The sequence below is a fragment of the Periplaneta americana genome, chromosome 17, assembly GCF_040183065.1.
Source record: "Periplaneta americana isolate PAMFEO1 chromosome 17, P.americana_PAMFEO1_priV1, whole genome shotgun sequence".
Classification (NCBI taxonomy): domain Eukaryota; kingdom Metazoa; phylum Arthropoda; class Insecta; order Blattodea; family Blattidae; genus Periplaneta; species Periplaneta americana.
This window is the reverse complement of record NC_091133.1, coordinates 123,571,495-123,589,626: the sequence shown is the minus strand read 5'-3', so window position 1 is coordinate 123,589,626 and position 18,132 is coordinate 123,571,495. Positions and strand designations below refer to the sequence as shown.

The 18,132-nt window shown below is 36.4% G+C and overlaps 1 protein-coding gene across 1 annotated transcript in view; it reads left to right on the top strand.

Annotated features, from left to right (window-relative positions):
- The window catches only part of LOC138692563 (serine-rich adhesin for platelets-like), a 46,325-nt gene that overhangs the window by 13,557 nt on the left and 14,636 nt on the right, over positions 1-18,132 (top strand). The window contains exons 2-5 of the mRNA XM_069815538.1: positions 2,603-5,376; positions 13,311-13,391; positions 17,626-17,741; positions 17,823-17,913. Of these exons, the coding sequence (XP_069671639.1) occupies positions 2,629-5,376; positions 13,311-13,391; positions 17,626-17,741; positions 17,823-17,913 (3,036 nt within the window). The 5' untranslated portion in view covers positions 2,603-2,628. The remainder of the gene's footprint in view (positions 1-2,602; positions 5,377-13,310; positions 13,392-17,625; positions 17,742-17,822; positions 17,914-18,132) is intronic.

Genomic DNA, 18,132 nt, shown 5'->3' with positions numbered 1-18,132 from the left:
TATTAAAGATACATGCATTTAAAACACACATTCTATAGACCATTACGAAATTTTTCTCTGTAACAGAATGCCAAAGTAAACCATAATTGCTATTTGTCGATTAAAATTGTGATGCTATTTGTGTACAGTATACTTCCAGGACAAAGTAATTATTTGTAAATTAGCTATTGATCTTGTGTGGAAGAATTTTGTGCACAGATGAACAAAGACACAGAGATCATACAGATACTAATTACCGGTACTTCAAAATTTACGTCTTATTGTTTTATTTTTATTTATTGTAATTTTAGAAAGTGAAATAATGCCCTGAGTTAGTCTTTTTGAACATCAGGCTTGCTAATGTGCTAATAACAATAACACGATTAAAAAATAATAGTAATACTATGATACATTTACTAGATTAGCTTTAACAAAAGAAATTTGTTTCAGCTGAAAATTAAACCGTATTTATGAATTTCAGTCGTCATGCCAGACATCAGGATGCTATTCGGTTTTATATTTGAGGGGTTCACAACTAGAGTGGACCAAGTCCTTCTGGAATAATTTTGAGAAATTGAGTCTTAAAGTTCCTGGCTCATGCTTAAAGTCTGTGTGATGTATCTTGTCTCACTGTGAAAAGAGGGAGAAAGGAGATATGTATTACTTCGTCTGTATTGTTATGGCGATGGGGGAGTGGAGCGATGCCGTCCATCCATCCAGTGGCGGAAGGGACTAGTTGATACGAATTCTGTAGCACAAAATAAAATAACAAAATATCTCTCTTCGTATTGTGTAGTTCCGTCACTGAGGTTGTCTTTCAAGAAACTGAGTTCCGGTAGCCTGTACAATAACAAGAAAATTTCGGAAAAAATCCCAGTCAGTTAATTAGCTCAAACGGGAATCAAATTCATGTCCAAGCGCAGCTCCGGACCAGAAGGCAGGCACCTTTGCCGACTGAGCTACACTGGTGACTGGGGCCACCTTACCAATGCCATCAGATTGTAGGAATATGAGTGGCGCAATTGGTCTTTTGCAGTTAATCATAGAAAACAACTTATAAAATACATTTTCGGAGACTTACAAGCTTTTGCTCATTGTTACTACAATAATTTGATTTTTCTCTGTAATAGTCTTCATATTTATTATTTAAATTTACTAACTTATCATACCTTTTCAAAATGAATTTCATTTCAAGTATTTTGAAAATATTTGTCGTAAATTATTGGCAATTAAAGGTATGTAAGAAAAGGACAACATTTAAACAGTAGCCATTTTTTATTATTCATATACCATTGTGAACATCCAATTTAATAACTCACGAGCCGCCACTGACTACCGGTACCTTACTCTTAATTTATCGGAGATTTACAATACACTAATTAAAAAATGTAATCTGTGAATATCGGAATAAAATAAATACGTTCTATAGTTTGTGCTGTAGGTTAGCGCTTGTATAGACTGAATGAAAAAATAAAATATATATTTACATGTAACGTGGCCGTAGACAGTTCAAGTAAAAAGTTGTTGTTGTTGTTTTCTAATGCCAGGCGTTTGACAATAAAGTCATTTGGCCTCTTGCACTCCAATATTTTTCAAAGGTATTATCATGGTCAGCCACTGAAGCACAGATTTTGAGGTATTCTGAATCCATTTCTTGGTTTGAGTTGCACAATGGGCAGTTAGGGGACTGATATATTCCAATTCTATGCAGGTGTTTGGCCAAACAATCATGGCCTGTTGCCAATCTAAATGCAGCTACAGACGATTTTCGTGGTAAATCGGGAATTAACTGTGGATTATGATGCAGAGAGTTCCATTTTTTCCCTTGTGATTGTGTTATCAAATTTTGTTTGTTGAAGTCTGAGTATGTAGATTTAATAAATCTTTTCACAGAGTAATATGTAGATTTAGTAACAGGTCTTTAAGTAGCAGTGCTGCCCTTCTTTGCTAATGCATCCGCATTCTCGTTTCCCAGGATTCCACAATGGGATGGTATCCATTGGAATACAATTCTTTTATTGAGTGATATTAATTGAGAGAGCATTTTAGTTATTTCTGCTGTTTGAGATGAAGGTGTGTGTTTAGAGACTATTGATAGAATAGCTGCTTTGGAGTCTGACAATATAACTGCATTCCTAAATTTATTGATGTGGCATAGAAGATTCCTGAGACTTTCACTTATTGCAACGATTTCTCCATCAAAACTTGGTGTTCCATATCCAAGAGATCTATAAAGTGAGAAGAGACAGCACGTAACACCTGCACCGGCACCTTGTTCTCTGGAGATCAAGGATCCGTCAGTGTATAAATGAAACCAGTTTTGTGGAGGGTACCTAATATTAATTGTCTCTAAAGACAATTGTTTCATTATTTCAGTGTTTACTTCTGATTTCAGTATTTCTTCTGTTAAATTGAGATTATACTCTATATTTAATAGAGTTAAAGGGTTTGGTTAAATTTGTAAGTTTTCTTTTAAATTCGGGATATTGATTTTCTGTTTTAATTCTTGAACCATGGATATGAAACTTTTTTGAGTTTTCAATCTACAGAGAGGACTGTAGTAAAAAGTAAAATTGTGGGTACCATATTGGATATTTCATTTGTACGTATTTATTGATTTCAGGTATTAATCCTCAGAAACATAACGAAATGGCTAGACAAATCCACAACTTTGGAAATGGACGTAATAAAACCGACAGACCTAAAATTAACTGCTCCTATAACAAAACTTCCATGAAACGAATGAAGTTATCTGATAAAGTGAGTGAGGTCATTGCAATATCGGATTCAGATGGAGATGATGATATCCAGTGTTTGGGAATACCGGTGAAAGTTGTTCCACTTGTTACTATTACAGATGATGACTTATTAGATGAAAAAAAAGTTAATCGTGATGATCCAGAAATTAAACACGTGAAAACTGATTGTAATGCAGCTAAGAATGCCAATAGGACATCACACATTTCTAGTAACAGTGCTGAAAAGTATCAGATTGAACATAAAGAAAAGTCAGGAAGTCTGATCGATTATAGAAGACTAAAAAGGAAATCAGTCTTGAGTGAAGGGGACAATACCACACACACTGCTCATCGAGCAAATGTTCTGCCAATATCCAGGTTAGAAAAATCAGAAGTTGCTTCACATAATATTCACAAAAATTCAAGACAATTCTCCCGACAAGATGGAGTTAACAAAGAAGCTAGTATATCTAAGGAACTGAAATTAAAGAATGAATGTCCATCTTCACATGAAGACGAAAATATTACAAACTCTGGAAATTTGATACAATGTAGATCTACAGTGGTAGAGAAAATAGAAGATGCGAAGGAAGAAAAAAAAAAGGCAGAAAATGCAAACTCTGGAAATGTGACACATTGTAGATCTACAGTGGAAGAGAGAATAGAAGGAGCAGAAGAACCAGGCAAAACTGCTACCAGTAACTCTGAAAGTGTGACATATTGTAAATCTACAATTGTAAATAGAATGGAGACGGAGAAACAAGATAAATCTATTGTTATGAGCGGTAGGACAACTATAAAATATCTTACTAGTACACAGACACACTCTTCTAAAGTTCTGAAAGAATTTCAAACTTCATACAGCAATTTTCATCAACTTTCTCTTCCAGAGAGAGAAAAATTACATGAAAATAAATCTGATAAGAAACAAAAATGTAAACCAGGATTAAGTGCTGTCTTAACGAAATTGAATCGATTATTAAATACAAATTGTTACCAAGAAACAGGAAGTAATAGTTGGGACAAAAATACCAAAATTGCTCAAACTCAAGTTCCTAAGAAAAGGGATGGCACTTTGCTTCTCAAAGTGCCAGCATCTTCGTCAGAAGAAAAGGTAATTCTCAAAACGCCAGCATCTTCGTCAGAAGAAAAGGTAATTCTCAAAGCGCCAGCATATTCGTCAGAAGGAAAGGTAATTCTCAAAACGCCAGCATCTTCGTCAGAAGAAAAGGTAATTCTCAAAGCGCCAGCATATTCGTCAGAAGGAAAGGTAATTTTCAAAGTGCCAACATTTTCGTCAGAAGAAAAGATAATACAGAACACTTCCGTTAGTTTAGTTGCATCAGGAAACGAAGAAGAAAAGGATAACGGAAAAAAGGTATCTAAGAAAACACACGTTAAAAATCTGCCACAAGTTTCAAAATATGTATCAGAAGATGAAGTACGTAAGCTTAAAGCAAGGAAAAAAGTCAGAGTTATTCAAGTAAATAAGCACAAACAATTGCCTAAACCTCTTGCCCAGCTTCTAACAAGTGTACTAGAAGCAAATAAAGGTAAAGATATTGAGGGTAGTACTTTGCAAATTACATCTTGCAAACCAGCAGGAGTTAATGTTAACAAGAAGGGCGAAATTGTACTATATGGAGATTCTGAAACAACACACACAGATTTTCAGTCTCGGAATGAAAACTGTACAGGCAAGAAGTCAAACAGTACTTTACTTCTGGCAGGAGATATCAACCATGACAATAGAACTACACAAATTAGCCAGATTGTAACAGCTGAAGAGTCAAACAACACTTTACTTTCTCAGATTGTAACAGGAAGGACAGGAAATATTATCAGCAATGGCGGTGAAATTACTAGTGCACCCAAAAAAATATGTGTCTCTTTGCTTACTAAGAATTCAGAAAATGCTGCTACAGATATGAGAGATAATATAAATGGAGATGATAACGGTGTGGAAATTGGAGTGCCTGAAAATCCATGCAGGTCTTACCTTCCCAGAACTACAAGACGTCTGTCAGAAGATGTGATAGTGTCTAAAGTACCTGAGAAAGATCAGAGCAGCTTACAGCCACAAGATTCATCCTCTACAACCAAACACGATTCTGTTGATGATGTCGTATTTATTGAATTGCGTCAGAGAAGGTATGGCAGTCCAAGTGCTTCGAGATCGCAACCATTTAATTCAGGTCAATCACAAGTAGTAGCAGTGATGCCTGAGAAAATGACTATTTCAGAATCTGACAGTAAGGTGGCATATGTTGTTCCTCTGTTACGGCTTCCCATTCAGAAGAGAATTATTTATTTTTCTCCTAAGTACGTAACTGCTTTCCTTGAAAAAGTGAAAACCGTTTTTGATATTGAGCGGTATATTCGTGCTATACCTGATCCCTTCCAGTACTTCAAAAGAGAGAAGAATAATGAAATAAACTACAATGATCACTGTCTGGCATTGATGTATTTGAAATCAAGGTACAGGAGGATACTGTTTTCTGATATTGAGTACGTATTTGAGCGCAATAAGAACAATTTGACATTAACTTGTGAAGAACTTGATCTTGGAAAGTCACCATTGAGAAAAGGAAATAGGAAGCTTGGTACAGGTTGCGGATGCAACAGACCCCATGAACTGAGTATGTCATTCATACACGAGGTAATTATTATTATTATTATTATTATTATTATTATTATTATTATTATTATTATTATTATTATTATTATTATTATTATTATTAAAGGGTGATCTGTTTTGGAAGACATAAAATAGAAACGTGATAAAATGAGAAGTATTGCTGTTTATTGTTAAATAATTTGTACAGCTCGATTCAACGATCTTGGCCCCTGTTCTTGCTTGTTTGGCTAGTGAGCGAGCTGTATGTTGCGTCATAAGAAAGAAATTTAATCACAAACGTGCATAGAAGGGGAAGAGAAAATTAAACACAGAATAAATATGGGAAATGCCTGTTATTATTCGGTTGAGAAGCTTTTATCATCCAGTCTGCTGTCAAAAAATCTGAAAGTTAGAATTTATAAAACAGTTATATTACCGGTTGTTCTGTATGGTTGTGAAACTTGGACTCTCACTTTGAGAGAGGAACATAGGTTAAGGGTGTTTGAGAATAAGGTGCTTAGGAAAATATTTGGGGCTAAGAGGGATGAAGTTACAGGAGAATGGAGAAAGTTACACAACACAGAACTGCACGCATTGTATTCTTCACCTGACATAATTATGAACATTAAATCCCGACGTTTGAGATGGGCAGGGCATGTAGCACGTATGGGCGAATCCAGAAATGGATATAGAGTGTTAGTTGGGAGGCCGGAGGGAAAAAGACCTTTAGGGAGGCCGAGACTTAGATGGGAAGATAATATAAAAATGGATTTGAGAGAGGTGGGATATGATGATAGAGAATGGATTAATCTTGCTCAGGATAGGGACCAATGGCGGGCTTATGTGAGGGCGGCAATGAACCTCCGGGTTCCTTAAAAGCCAGTAAGTAAGTAAATATTCAAGAAGCATTTTGTTTATTCAGTCGTTGCTTAGTAACTTCTTTTGTTGCTTATGCGGTAATGATGATACAAAGCTCCTGTCCATTATAAATTTTATAGTAATTTTATTGTATGTCTTCCCAAATGGATCAGACTGTATTATGATGATGATGATGATTATTATTATTATTATTATTATTATTATTATTATTATTATTATTATTATTATCATAGTATTGATTTCCTCGTCATATGACATTTGCCACAGATAAAAACGGTCCTCTAGACAAGTTCCTATTCTTTCACTATATTGCTATTTGGACCATTGTATAAAGGCCCGCTTCTGTTTAGCTGAATCGAATCGAATAGAATTTCTCTTCACAATATATTTAAATGAAAGATAGCAGAAAGCAGCGCATCATATAGAATCGAAGCGAATCGAACAGAACAGAATTCAAAAGCTAGAATATTTATTCCATTGCCAGAACAGAATTTCTTGTTTCGGGTATCATCGTAAGTTTTCGTGAAACCTTCGTGAAAGAAGCAAATGAACCATATCCACTCTTGGCGGCTTAATTAATTTACATTGAAAGTTATTGCTGGTACAAAAATCACAAATTAATATGAAGAAGAAAAATTAATAAATATTGTGTAGAATTATCATCTTTTGTATGACAAAACATAAAACACAAAAGTATTGTTCGGTTCGATTCCACTAGATGTTAGCAGCAGCAGACTTTTCGTTTCGATTCAATTCGGTTCGATTCCGGTAAGTGGGAGCGGACCTTAAGTTGTCAGGATGACGGATTTCTGGAGCTGGATGTAAGTGCTAAGAGAAATCTTGATCTTGTTTAAGCTGTTGTATACGGGTTGGAAGTGATATAACTGTGCAAATTGAAGGAAGCTATGAAAAACATTAAAATAAATAAGAAACCTACCAGTATTAATGGGTTTTTTAATTAAGTGCATGGTTAATTAGGAAATTAGGCTGAAAGACTGCTTAGTTTGGCAACAGTGCATCGCTGGCTCATCTATGAATGCACACGTGAACTCTGTCTTTAAACTGCAAAGGGATAAATCATTCCTCATCAGTTCCTCTAATGATAAGAGTAAAAAATCATAATCCTATGGATAGTACTTATTGAATGAAACAGTGTTAACATTTAAGGGAAAATAATTTTTTTTCTGAGAAAAGTATTAATTTGGAACTAATATATTAGAATTTTTTGTTGTTGGCTACAATCCAAGGAATAAGTCAAAATCTGCACATTGCCGGTATATTACTTCCACTCTGTATAGCTTAAGTAGAATGGCTATTTGGCTTCGGATTTTATTTTGTGTGCTATGTCCTTGTACTTGGTAGATTTTTCAGTTTAGGTTGATTGAAGAGTGGGTGTATTGGATACTCCTTTATGAATGAGGTATGTTATTTCCTTCATTTTATCAGTAAAAGTTAAATGAAACTATATTTTTATATCAATTATTGTACTTATATTCCAGTGAAGTTTATATAAAGGGATCTTTCAATACATTTTATGATTTGTATGTATATAAATTTGTATTGCCTGACTTTTTTACAGATTATTATTGTTACCACCACCACCACCACCACCACCACCACCACCACCACCACCACCACCACCACTTTTTACAACTTTGTATGGATACTTGATTTCACAGGTTTCAGTAGATCAAGATGATGTTCAGGGAATTATAGGCCTGTTTATTATGTCTGCTGGCTGACTATAATCTTAAAGTTGTTTTATTGAAAAATCTTCTAACGACGTTTAATATACTCAAATAGCACGGTTCTGCATTGTCACGAATGTGTTGTTACTAATATCCAAGCATTTAAGAATCTCGTGAAGAGTTTGTGGAATTACACGTGTTGCTTTTATCATTCATTATTGACAAGATTTTTGCATACTATAATTTTACTTATTTATTTTCTCATAGTTTTGAGTTTCATAGAGATTCTTCACTTCCATAGACCAGTTATTCTTGTTCAAACATCTTGAGAATTTATGTAGCTACCGAAATTAACTTTTTAAAATTTTATTGAATAATTTAATTAACATTTACATAAAGATCTATAATATTCTTTGCAGACGTGAAAAAAATATATACTTTCTGTTCTGTTGTTTTATACTTCAAGATACATTTACCTCTTTTGCAAACTTATGTTTGTTCTTTATTTATTTTTTAATGATGCAAACCATTTATGATTAGTAATTTTCTATCGTTCCAAATAAGGAAAAAAACAGTGGTGGATTTTTTTTCAGAAGTGTAGTTTGACCTTTTCTATTTCTGGAGTTGAAATGATTTTACAGTGCTTCGAAGTTTGGTTCTACCTTCGTCTCCAGGTAAACAGAAAAAGAAGGGACGAAGAGGACACCCTGCTTGTTGGACTTGTTAAGTAGATTTAGCTGTTTGTAACTGTTTAGCAACATAAATAGTACAGTATGTTTAAAATGTTTATGACTTGAAAATTCTGTTGTAGAAACTATATTTTTAAAAGAAAATATGTGTACTGGTCAAATAAAGTTTTGCATATTAGAATATTTTGTATTTCTGGATGAAATAGGACACAAAATTCTAAATCCTATAGCAGTATATAGGACATACAAACAAAAACTGAAATGTCTTGGTAAGATAGCACACGATTAAATAAGGGAATGTCTGTTGAACTTCTGCCACATTCAGGAAATGTCGCTTTGTTTGTAGCGTACAGTGTGAGCTATCTTTACTTGTGTCATCTTGTGTAAACGTCGCTATTCTGATGCAATCTATTGCGGAAAGCAATATTTTCGATTTCACTCCTTGATCTGGCCCTCTGAACTGCTCCCCTCTTTACCTACCAGTGAACTAATGAATGCATCTCGAAGATCATACGAATATAAGAGAACACCATATTTCAGTTGACTTGGTCATGAAGTAGATTTTATGACACTATGCAAAACTTTTTTGACCAGTGTAGGTGAAAGTGTTCATTTTAAGTGTAAAAATGATTGTTAACAATGTTTTAAATCTAATACCCTAGATCATATATACCCAGATTGCTCAGCGTTATAGGCTTTGACGGTAACAACTTTTGTCAGGTTTGCTATGCTGCCATCTAATTGTTACATAAGGAGTCACGTCATAACTCCCATTTGAATTGCATTAGCGACTGTACTGCCATCTCGTGTTCATTTATGGCAGACAGGTAGCAATCCTGGCAGTTGTTTTCTTCAAAGTGCAACTGATTTTAACATAGGAATGAGCAATTTATATGTGATCTGGGATAATACTCTATTACAGACATTTGCAAGTGATGTGCCGTAAATTATCCACTGGTGTGCCGCAAGAAAATGAAAATGGTGAAGGTTGCCATAGCAAAAATTGGAAAAGTAAAAATGAAAATTGAGTCCACAAGAATCAACTTTCAGCAAACGCAGCACAAGTCAACTTTCAGTAAAAACATTCCCTTCTAAAAACCTCAAAATTCGTCCCCCCCCTACCCCTAGTTGGGAAATGAGTGTGCTATGGGATTTTAAATTCTATTCAGCATATTGAGAAAGTACGAGGTCTAATCAAAAAGTATCCAGACTGATGTCATAACTGATATGTGGCTTTCTCAGCCACATGTTGGCCATGATACCTTCAGTGCATATGCCATAAGCTTTCTTACCCATTCTTGTCAAGTTTCTTCACAGTAGTGCTTTGTTATGTGTGTTTAGCAGTTCATTGCATTTGCCATGTGGGAAAATTTATCAACGAATTAGCATCAGATTTGTCAAAACTTGGTGATACTACTTGCAAAAATACAAACTTAAAGGTACAGAAAGTCTATGGAAAGCATTGAATCGTGCACGTTTCGTAGTTGGTGTGAAATTGAATCGGTCGGAACTAAAAGGAACTAAGTCAAAATATGCAGTTTGTGGTTATGCAACAATTTGAACAATGGATGTCAAGCGCATCGAATGGTGGAAGAAGGAACGAACACTTTTAAATATTCTTTTGTCTTCTAAAACATAAAAATATATACATTTGTGTTATTAGTGGAATGTTTTTTGCTTCTCCTGAAAAGTTGTGAAAAGTCACTTAGTTCCTTTTAGCTCCGACTGATTCAATTGTTAAGAGTGGGGACTGTTTTGAGATGCCAGCAACAAATGTCGAAGCTTTGCTCACATCTGTGCTGGAAAGTCACCAAATCACGATTCATGAGCTATTCCAGAACTCAAATTTTAGTTTTGGTAATTCAGTTGATTCTAACAGAAATTTGGACGTGAGACTCATCTCAGTTATAAATGTTCTCAGTTGAGCAAAAATACACAAGTGTTCCAGCTGCTAGTGACTTGCTTGAGTGCTTTGGAAATTATGAAAACTTTTAAAAATTTTCATTACTGGTGATGAATCATGTTTGATGGGTATGATCCTGAAACTAGGGCCCAGTTTCTCATTGGAAGCCCCCAGACACTCCCAAACCGAAAAAAAAAAAAAAATCGGAACTGTAGCATAGTCAAGATGATGCTGACTACTTTTAACGTAGAACTAAGTCTTTCTCCCTACCAGGTATGGGGGAGGAGGTAACTTGAGAATTGACCGTCGCATCAAAATGCAACCCCTTTTCCTTCTCTTCCTAATGTTCTTCCTATATTCATCTTTCTCCTTGTATTCCACTTGTTCTCCTTGTCTTTCACTTGTTATCCTCGTTTTCCCCTTATTTTCCTTCTGTTCTACTTGTTTCTGATATAATTCCCTTCTTCCCCTCGTTTACCTTGCATTCTATTCGTTCTTGTATTTCCCTTGTTATTCTTGTTCCTTTTCTCGCAATACTCACGCAAAGTTCTACGTAAAGATATGTAGCATATTAAAGCTATGCACCTATCGACAGTTGATCTCTCACACACTTAATTCTGTTTACAGATAGGCAGTGTAGTAAAGCTATGCACCTGTCGACAGGTGATTGCTCCCACACGTGTTCCACTTCAAAATATGTAGCATAGTAAAGCTATGCACCTGTCGGCAGGTGATCGCTCCCACACGTGTTCCACTTCAAAATATGTAGCATAGTAAAGCTATGCACCTGTCGACAGGTGATTGCTCCCACACGTGTTCCACTTCAAAATATGTAGCATAGTAAAGCTATGCACCTGTCGACAGGTGATTGCTCCCACACGTGTTCCACTTCAAAATATGTAGCATAGTAAAGCTATGCACCTGTCGACAGGTGATTGCTCCCACACGTGTTCCACTTCAAAATATGTAGCATAGTAAAGCTATGCACCTGTCGACAGGTGATTGCTCCCACACGTGTTCCACTTCAAAATATGTAGCATAGTCAAGCTATGCACCTGTCGACAGGTGATTGCTCCCACACGTGTTCCACTTCAAAATATGTAGCATAGTAAAGCTATGCACCTGTCGACAGGTGATTGCTCCCACACGTGTTCCACTTCAAAATATGTAGCATAGTAAAGCTATGCACCTGTCTACAGGTGATCGCACCCACACGTGTTCCACTTCAAAATATGTAGCATAGTAAAGCTATGCACCTGTCGACAGGTGATTGCTCCCACACGTGTTCCACTTCAAAATATGTAGCATAGTAAAGCTATGCACCTGTCTACAGGTGATCGCACCCACACGTGTTCCACTTCAAAATATGTAGCATAGTAAAGCTATGCACCTGTCGACAGGTGATCGCTCCCACACGTGTTCCACTTCAAAATATGTAGAATAGTAAAGCTATGCACCTGTCTACAGGTGATTGCTCCCACACGTGTTCCACTTCAAAATATGTAGCATAGTAAAGCTATGCACCTGTCGACAGGTGATTGCTCCCACACGTGTTCCACTTCAAAATATGTAGCATAGTAAAGCTATGCACCTGTCTACAGGTGATCGCACCCACACGGGTTCCACTTCAAAATATGTAGCATAGTAAAGCTATGCACCTGTCGACAGGTGATTGCTCCCACACGTGTTCCACTTCAAAATATGTAGCATAGTAAAGCTATGCACCTGTCGACATGTGATTGCTCCCACACGTGTTCCACTTCAAAATATGTAGCATAGTAAAGCTATGCACCTGTCGACAGGTGATTGCTCCCACACGTGTTCCACTTCAAAATATGTAGCATAGTAAAGCTATGCACCTGTCGACAGGTGATTGCTCCCACACGTGTTCCACTTCAAAATATGTAGCATAGTAAAGCTATGCACCTGTCTACAGGTGATCGCACCCACACGTGTTCCACTTCAAAATATGTAGCATAGTAAAGCTATGCACCTGTCGACAGGTGATTGCTCCCACACGTGTTCCACTTCAAAATATGTAGCATAGTAAAGCTATGCACCTGTCGACAGGTGATCGCTCCCACACGTGTTCCACTTCAAAATATGTAGCATAGTAAAGCTATGCACCTGTGGACAGGTGATCGCACCCACACGTGTTCCACTTCAAAATATGTAGCATAGTAAAGCTATGCACCTGTCGACAGGTGATTGCTCCCACACGTATTCCAATTCAAAATATGTAGCATAGTAAAGCTATGCACCTGTCGACAGGTTACCGCACTCACACGTAGTTCTACGTAAAGATATGCAGAATAGTAAAGCTATGCACCTGTCGACAGGTGATCACACCCTCACGTAGTTCTACGTAAAGATGCAGAATAGTAGAGCTATTTATCTGCCGATTATGTATTTTTTGGATCATGAGGGAATTGTACACCATGAATACCAGACCAGACATTCAACAAAGAGTATATTTGCAGGGTTTGAGGGACGCAGTTCGTGCAAAATGCCGACATTGCATGAGAGAGAGGAGTGGCTACTTTTGTTACAGTGTAGGCCTATCTGCCCACACATCACAGCTTCTGCAGCTGTTTCTTGCTACTCACACAGTATTCCCTTCGTTTGCAATTGCTCTGTTCGCAAGTTCTCATTTTCTGACTTCACAAAATGTTACATGCATTGAACACACACTAAGCTTAGTAGGGTTACGGTCTACGTCTTGTAGTGTTTTTAAACAAGTCCAGTCTGGGTACTTTTTGGTTAGACTTCGTAAGGCTGTACCAAAAATGTGTTTTAAAATATATTTTTATATTTTAGGTTTCATTTATTGAACATAAGAGAGAGATTGAGAACTACCTTCGAGAAAAGCAGAAGAAGAAAGAATTACAGTATGATATGGTAGGCTAATGAGTGGGCAGTATCTGCATGTAATATAATTTTATTAGGAAGAGAAGGTCTGCTCGTATTTTTTTAAGTAAAGGTGATGCGAAATCATTACAGGCCAATGACGTACCTGTACCCTGTACTTTAAAGCCAACATTGAAGGTGTAGAGTAGATCCATAAAATGCATAATGAAATTGGTTTGAATATTTGTGTTGATGTAAGAATTTGGAATGATGCATCCCATAGATTATCACTTCGTGGCATACTATGAGGGGTAACGAAGTAAATACCTGTAAGATCAATTATAATCAGGGGCGGCTTTCGAAGAGGGGCTGCGGAGCTGCAGCCCCCCAGACATTTGTGACTCTTGTCTCATTTTATGTTGTTAAATACATTTATTATATAGTCTCTATTTAGCGGCTCGAATTTTTTTAAATCTCGCTCTCATTGACATGCACGCAATCGTTAGTGAAGTCACTTCCTCCTCTGGTGCTGCCAGAGCGAAGCCAGAGACAAGGACTATGGGTGAAGCCACTTCCTCCCCTGGAGCTGCCAGTCTCTTCTCGGATGCTTTGCGCGTTAGTTTTACCCCTCCCCCTGGTGCCCCTGGCCATGAATCCAGAGTCACCAGGCGCTGCAAAATTTGCAGCAACTTTTCAGTAGCGCGTAGTTTTAAATACATTTCATAATTTTCATACGACCTTCTTAATTAACATTATAGGCGAGTTTCATACGACTTTTTATGCTCGACCATATTTCTAACTTGATATTATTAATTTTTTAGCAATGTCCGTATGTTGTGAGATGTGCGCAGACGCGAAAGTATTGATTTCTTCCGAGGAACAGATGTCCACATTGACCTTGCTAGGCCATAAGAACCTACAGAGATAACATTGAAATTAAATTAGACATTGAAAAACGAGATGACAAATTGAATTTATTTGAATATTATTTACAATTAACGCTAATTATTATAGTAACAGAACATAACCTTCTGCGACAGTATTGGATTTCCAGCCTCCGTGACTTTTCGCTAATTCTCTTTCGATTGCATATCCGAGAATAATCGATACTTGCGGTTTTATAACGGTAGAAAGATGACCTGTCATTGGCTGAACAGTTGTAACGTGAGTCGTCATTGGCTGAAAGACCTGACCTTTAATGAGTAGGTGTACTTTAATGACATGCATTAAAGGTCTGCTACCAGGTGTATAATTACTACATTTCGGCATGGTCGAGCATAAAATGCCTAATGAAATTGATTTGAATATTTGTGTTGATGTAAGAATTTGTAATTATGCATAGATTGTCACTTCATGGCATACTATGAGGGGAAACGAAGTAAATACCTCTAAGATCAATTATAATACATTGGATCTTCAGTTATCTTTGTTAATTCGTTTCACAAAACTGCAAGAGTTATCAAAATAACGATAATAGTATCACTTAAATAGCTCATTCTGAAAATAGAACTTAGCCTTTTAGAAACATGTTTCTTTTAGGTTGTAACTTTGAACAAAATTATGTACCGGCAGTACAAAAAAATAATTATTGTTTACTTCTGTCATACTTAATTCAATAAACATGATTATTTGTATAGGCTACATTACATCTTATACAACTTCAGCAGAAAAGATCAAGAGATTTTGTAAAATTTATAACACCAAATGGCATGAATAATTTCAAGGAAAAATTGTTCCGGGTTCGGGTATCGATCCCGGGACCCTTTGCTTAGCGCACGAATGCTCTTCCAACTGAGCTACCCCAGGAACTATACACGACACCGTCACAATTTTTCCTTTATATCCACACAACTCAAATGGGCTGACAAGATGCCAGAACCCAACTTCGAGTGCACACAAATTCTGTTTGACTTAAATTGTTAGCGTACCTCCAGTAACGAAATATATTATGCAAATCTGGTTTTCATCTATGACGTAGTGCAGAGGGCGGCCACTAGAGGGAACCCAAGAGTTGGAGCTTAATCTGAGACGATTCTGTCCGACACCGGGGTGGTATCTGGTGTGGCTTAGTGGATAAAGCATCAGCACATAGAGCTGAAAACCCGGGTTCAAATCCCGGCGCCGGAGAGAATTTTTCTCCATTCCAGTACTCTTTCATTGTACGATGATGCAGAATATCTGCATGGAAATATCATATGTACTTCGGTACATTAAAATAATATATATAATATGCGTAAATCACTTTGTGATTTAAGATGGCGCTTATTCCGTCGGATCCTGGCCAACTAGTCACTCATAACGAGTGCACCTCAGCACATGTGTGGACTTCGGTCCTATGTTCATAGACATCTATGACGTAGTGCAGAGGGCGGCCACTAAAGGGAACCCAAGAGTTGGAGCTTAATCTGAGATGATTCTGTCCGATGCCGGGGTGGTATCCGGTGTGGCTTAGTGGATAAAGCATCAGAACGTAGAGCTGAAAACCTGGGTTCAAATCCCAGCGCCGGAGAGAATTTTTCTCCGTTCCATTACTCTTTCATCGTATGATGACGCAGAATATCTGCATGGAAATATCATATGTACTTCGGTACATTAAAATAATATAGTAGCTCCCTGTAAAGAAGGTTTGAATAATTTCAAGGAAAAATTGTGTACTACAGTAACATAGATACTGACATGAAAATAATATACTTCCAGCTAAAAACCAGAAACTTGACACTTCAGAACAATATGAAATTTATAAATACACAAAAACATCCTGAACACTCAACTGAATTAAAAAAAACACACCCTTTTCGGTACAATCATGAATACACTTCACCACAACAAGAAACCAGAAGATAGCGCTGAACTCACTAGGATTCAAAGGATGACGCAAACAACGTTGAAACTAGTCAATCAAGTAACATAACACCAAAATTTATAATGTTAATACAGTGATATATTATATATTTTTCTAAATTATAGACATCAGCTTAAAGAATTTGAGTGACCACAAGGGTCCTGAATACAATAAACATGTACAATATAATGTGATGTGATACATTAAAGAACAAAGAAAGTTAATTCTTGAAGGCAAATATAAGTGGATTAATTGAAATAGAGATGATGATGATGTAATACATCTTGATTACACAACTTTTAACACCGTATCACTTCGGAATATGTATTATATGACTTTCTTGTGTTAAATTCTATCGTACCTGGTTTACATATTTCGACCTTTTATGGGTCATCCTCAGAACTGGTCATTGTTGGTCTTGGCGCCTCTTGTTTTGTTTCCTGTGAGGGTGTGTTCGTGTGGTGTAATGTAGAGTCAAAGAGTGTGTGTGTTCTGAAATTGAGTTGTGTATTGAGAATTTCGTTGGGGTATGTTTTTGTGTGTCTGTATATTTCATATTGTTCTAGTGTGTTTAGTTTCTGGCTTTTTGGTTGGATGTGTAGTATTTCCATGTCTGTGTTGATGTCTCTGTAGGTGTGGTTAGCATTTGTGATGTGTTCTGCATATGTGGAAGTGAAGTAGTTATTATTTATTCAAATAACTTAACAGTTCATCAGTGATTAACTCATATAGGTGTTAAAAAGGTGTATCCAAAAATGAAGAATAAAATAATGCTTCAGTTTTTCATCACTGCAAAGCTATTCCATTTTAGTATACCCTTATGTAGACAGCTAGGGAAGTACAGAGTACCAGTGCATTAGGTACCGGTATTGTTTAAGACAATTTCTGAAGGACAAGATTTTAAATAATTGATTAAATGGCGATCTTACGCGTGTTAATTATGTAAGTATGTGAGGCTTACAGCTGTTTCGGTGCTATTCGACACCATCCTCAGGGCCTACTAGATCTACTGTGAGGATGGTGTCGAATAGCACCGAAACAGCTGTAAGCCGCACATGCTTACATAATTAACACGAGTAAGATCGCCATTTAATCAATTATTTGTATTGAAGTGTTAAAAGTAGTGTACGAAAGATTCAACATGGACAAGATTTTTATAAACTACTTATTGCTACATTAATAATAGTATGTGTAAAGAGATGTTTACTAATTTTCAGTAAGATATGATGAAAAATAATTTGACATGATTTTTAGAGTCTGGTAGTTTTGAGACTATTTTAAACACCTAAAACCTAATTTTTGAGGCCTGAAACTCCGAAATTTAGTTTTAACATTTCCAAACCAGCAATGTGTTATCGCTGTATATTTGGATATATAAGGAATTACGTTACATTTTACTTTTGTAGCATTTGTTGTTAATTTCTTGCTGCTGCTTTGTCTAAGGCGAAATTTAAAGGAGAACTGGAACAATGTGGACATTGTGGAGTCAGCGGATTTATATTGGATGAGATGGCAACCTGCGGCATGTTACACCTCTTCTGCAAAAGCTGTATTCAGAAGTAAGCTATACTTTCTTGGGGTTGCTAATTTGTAATGTGAATGTATGTGATAAAATAATAAATGGAATATTTTATGTTTAGTGCAGTGGAAACGAGACTCAGCAGATGCGAAAACCCATTTGCTTGCCTCGACAATGAGTGTAAATGGCTCATTAACGTGGAAAGTTTTAAGGTATGGCTTTAACATAAATATTCTTCTTAGAGAAATACGTTTCTTCTCGTAATATATTCATGTATGAAACCGTGCAGGTACATGAGTATAGTGGTACCGTAAGTGTTCATTACTTGTAAGGAAAATTACATTAAGGGGAGAGGATGGTATTTTTTGGTGAAAAATGAGTAAATTTTCAAAAAAAAAAAAATTTCTTTAAAATGCTCTGTGTTATGTGTG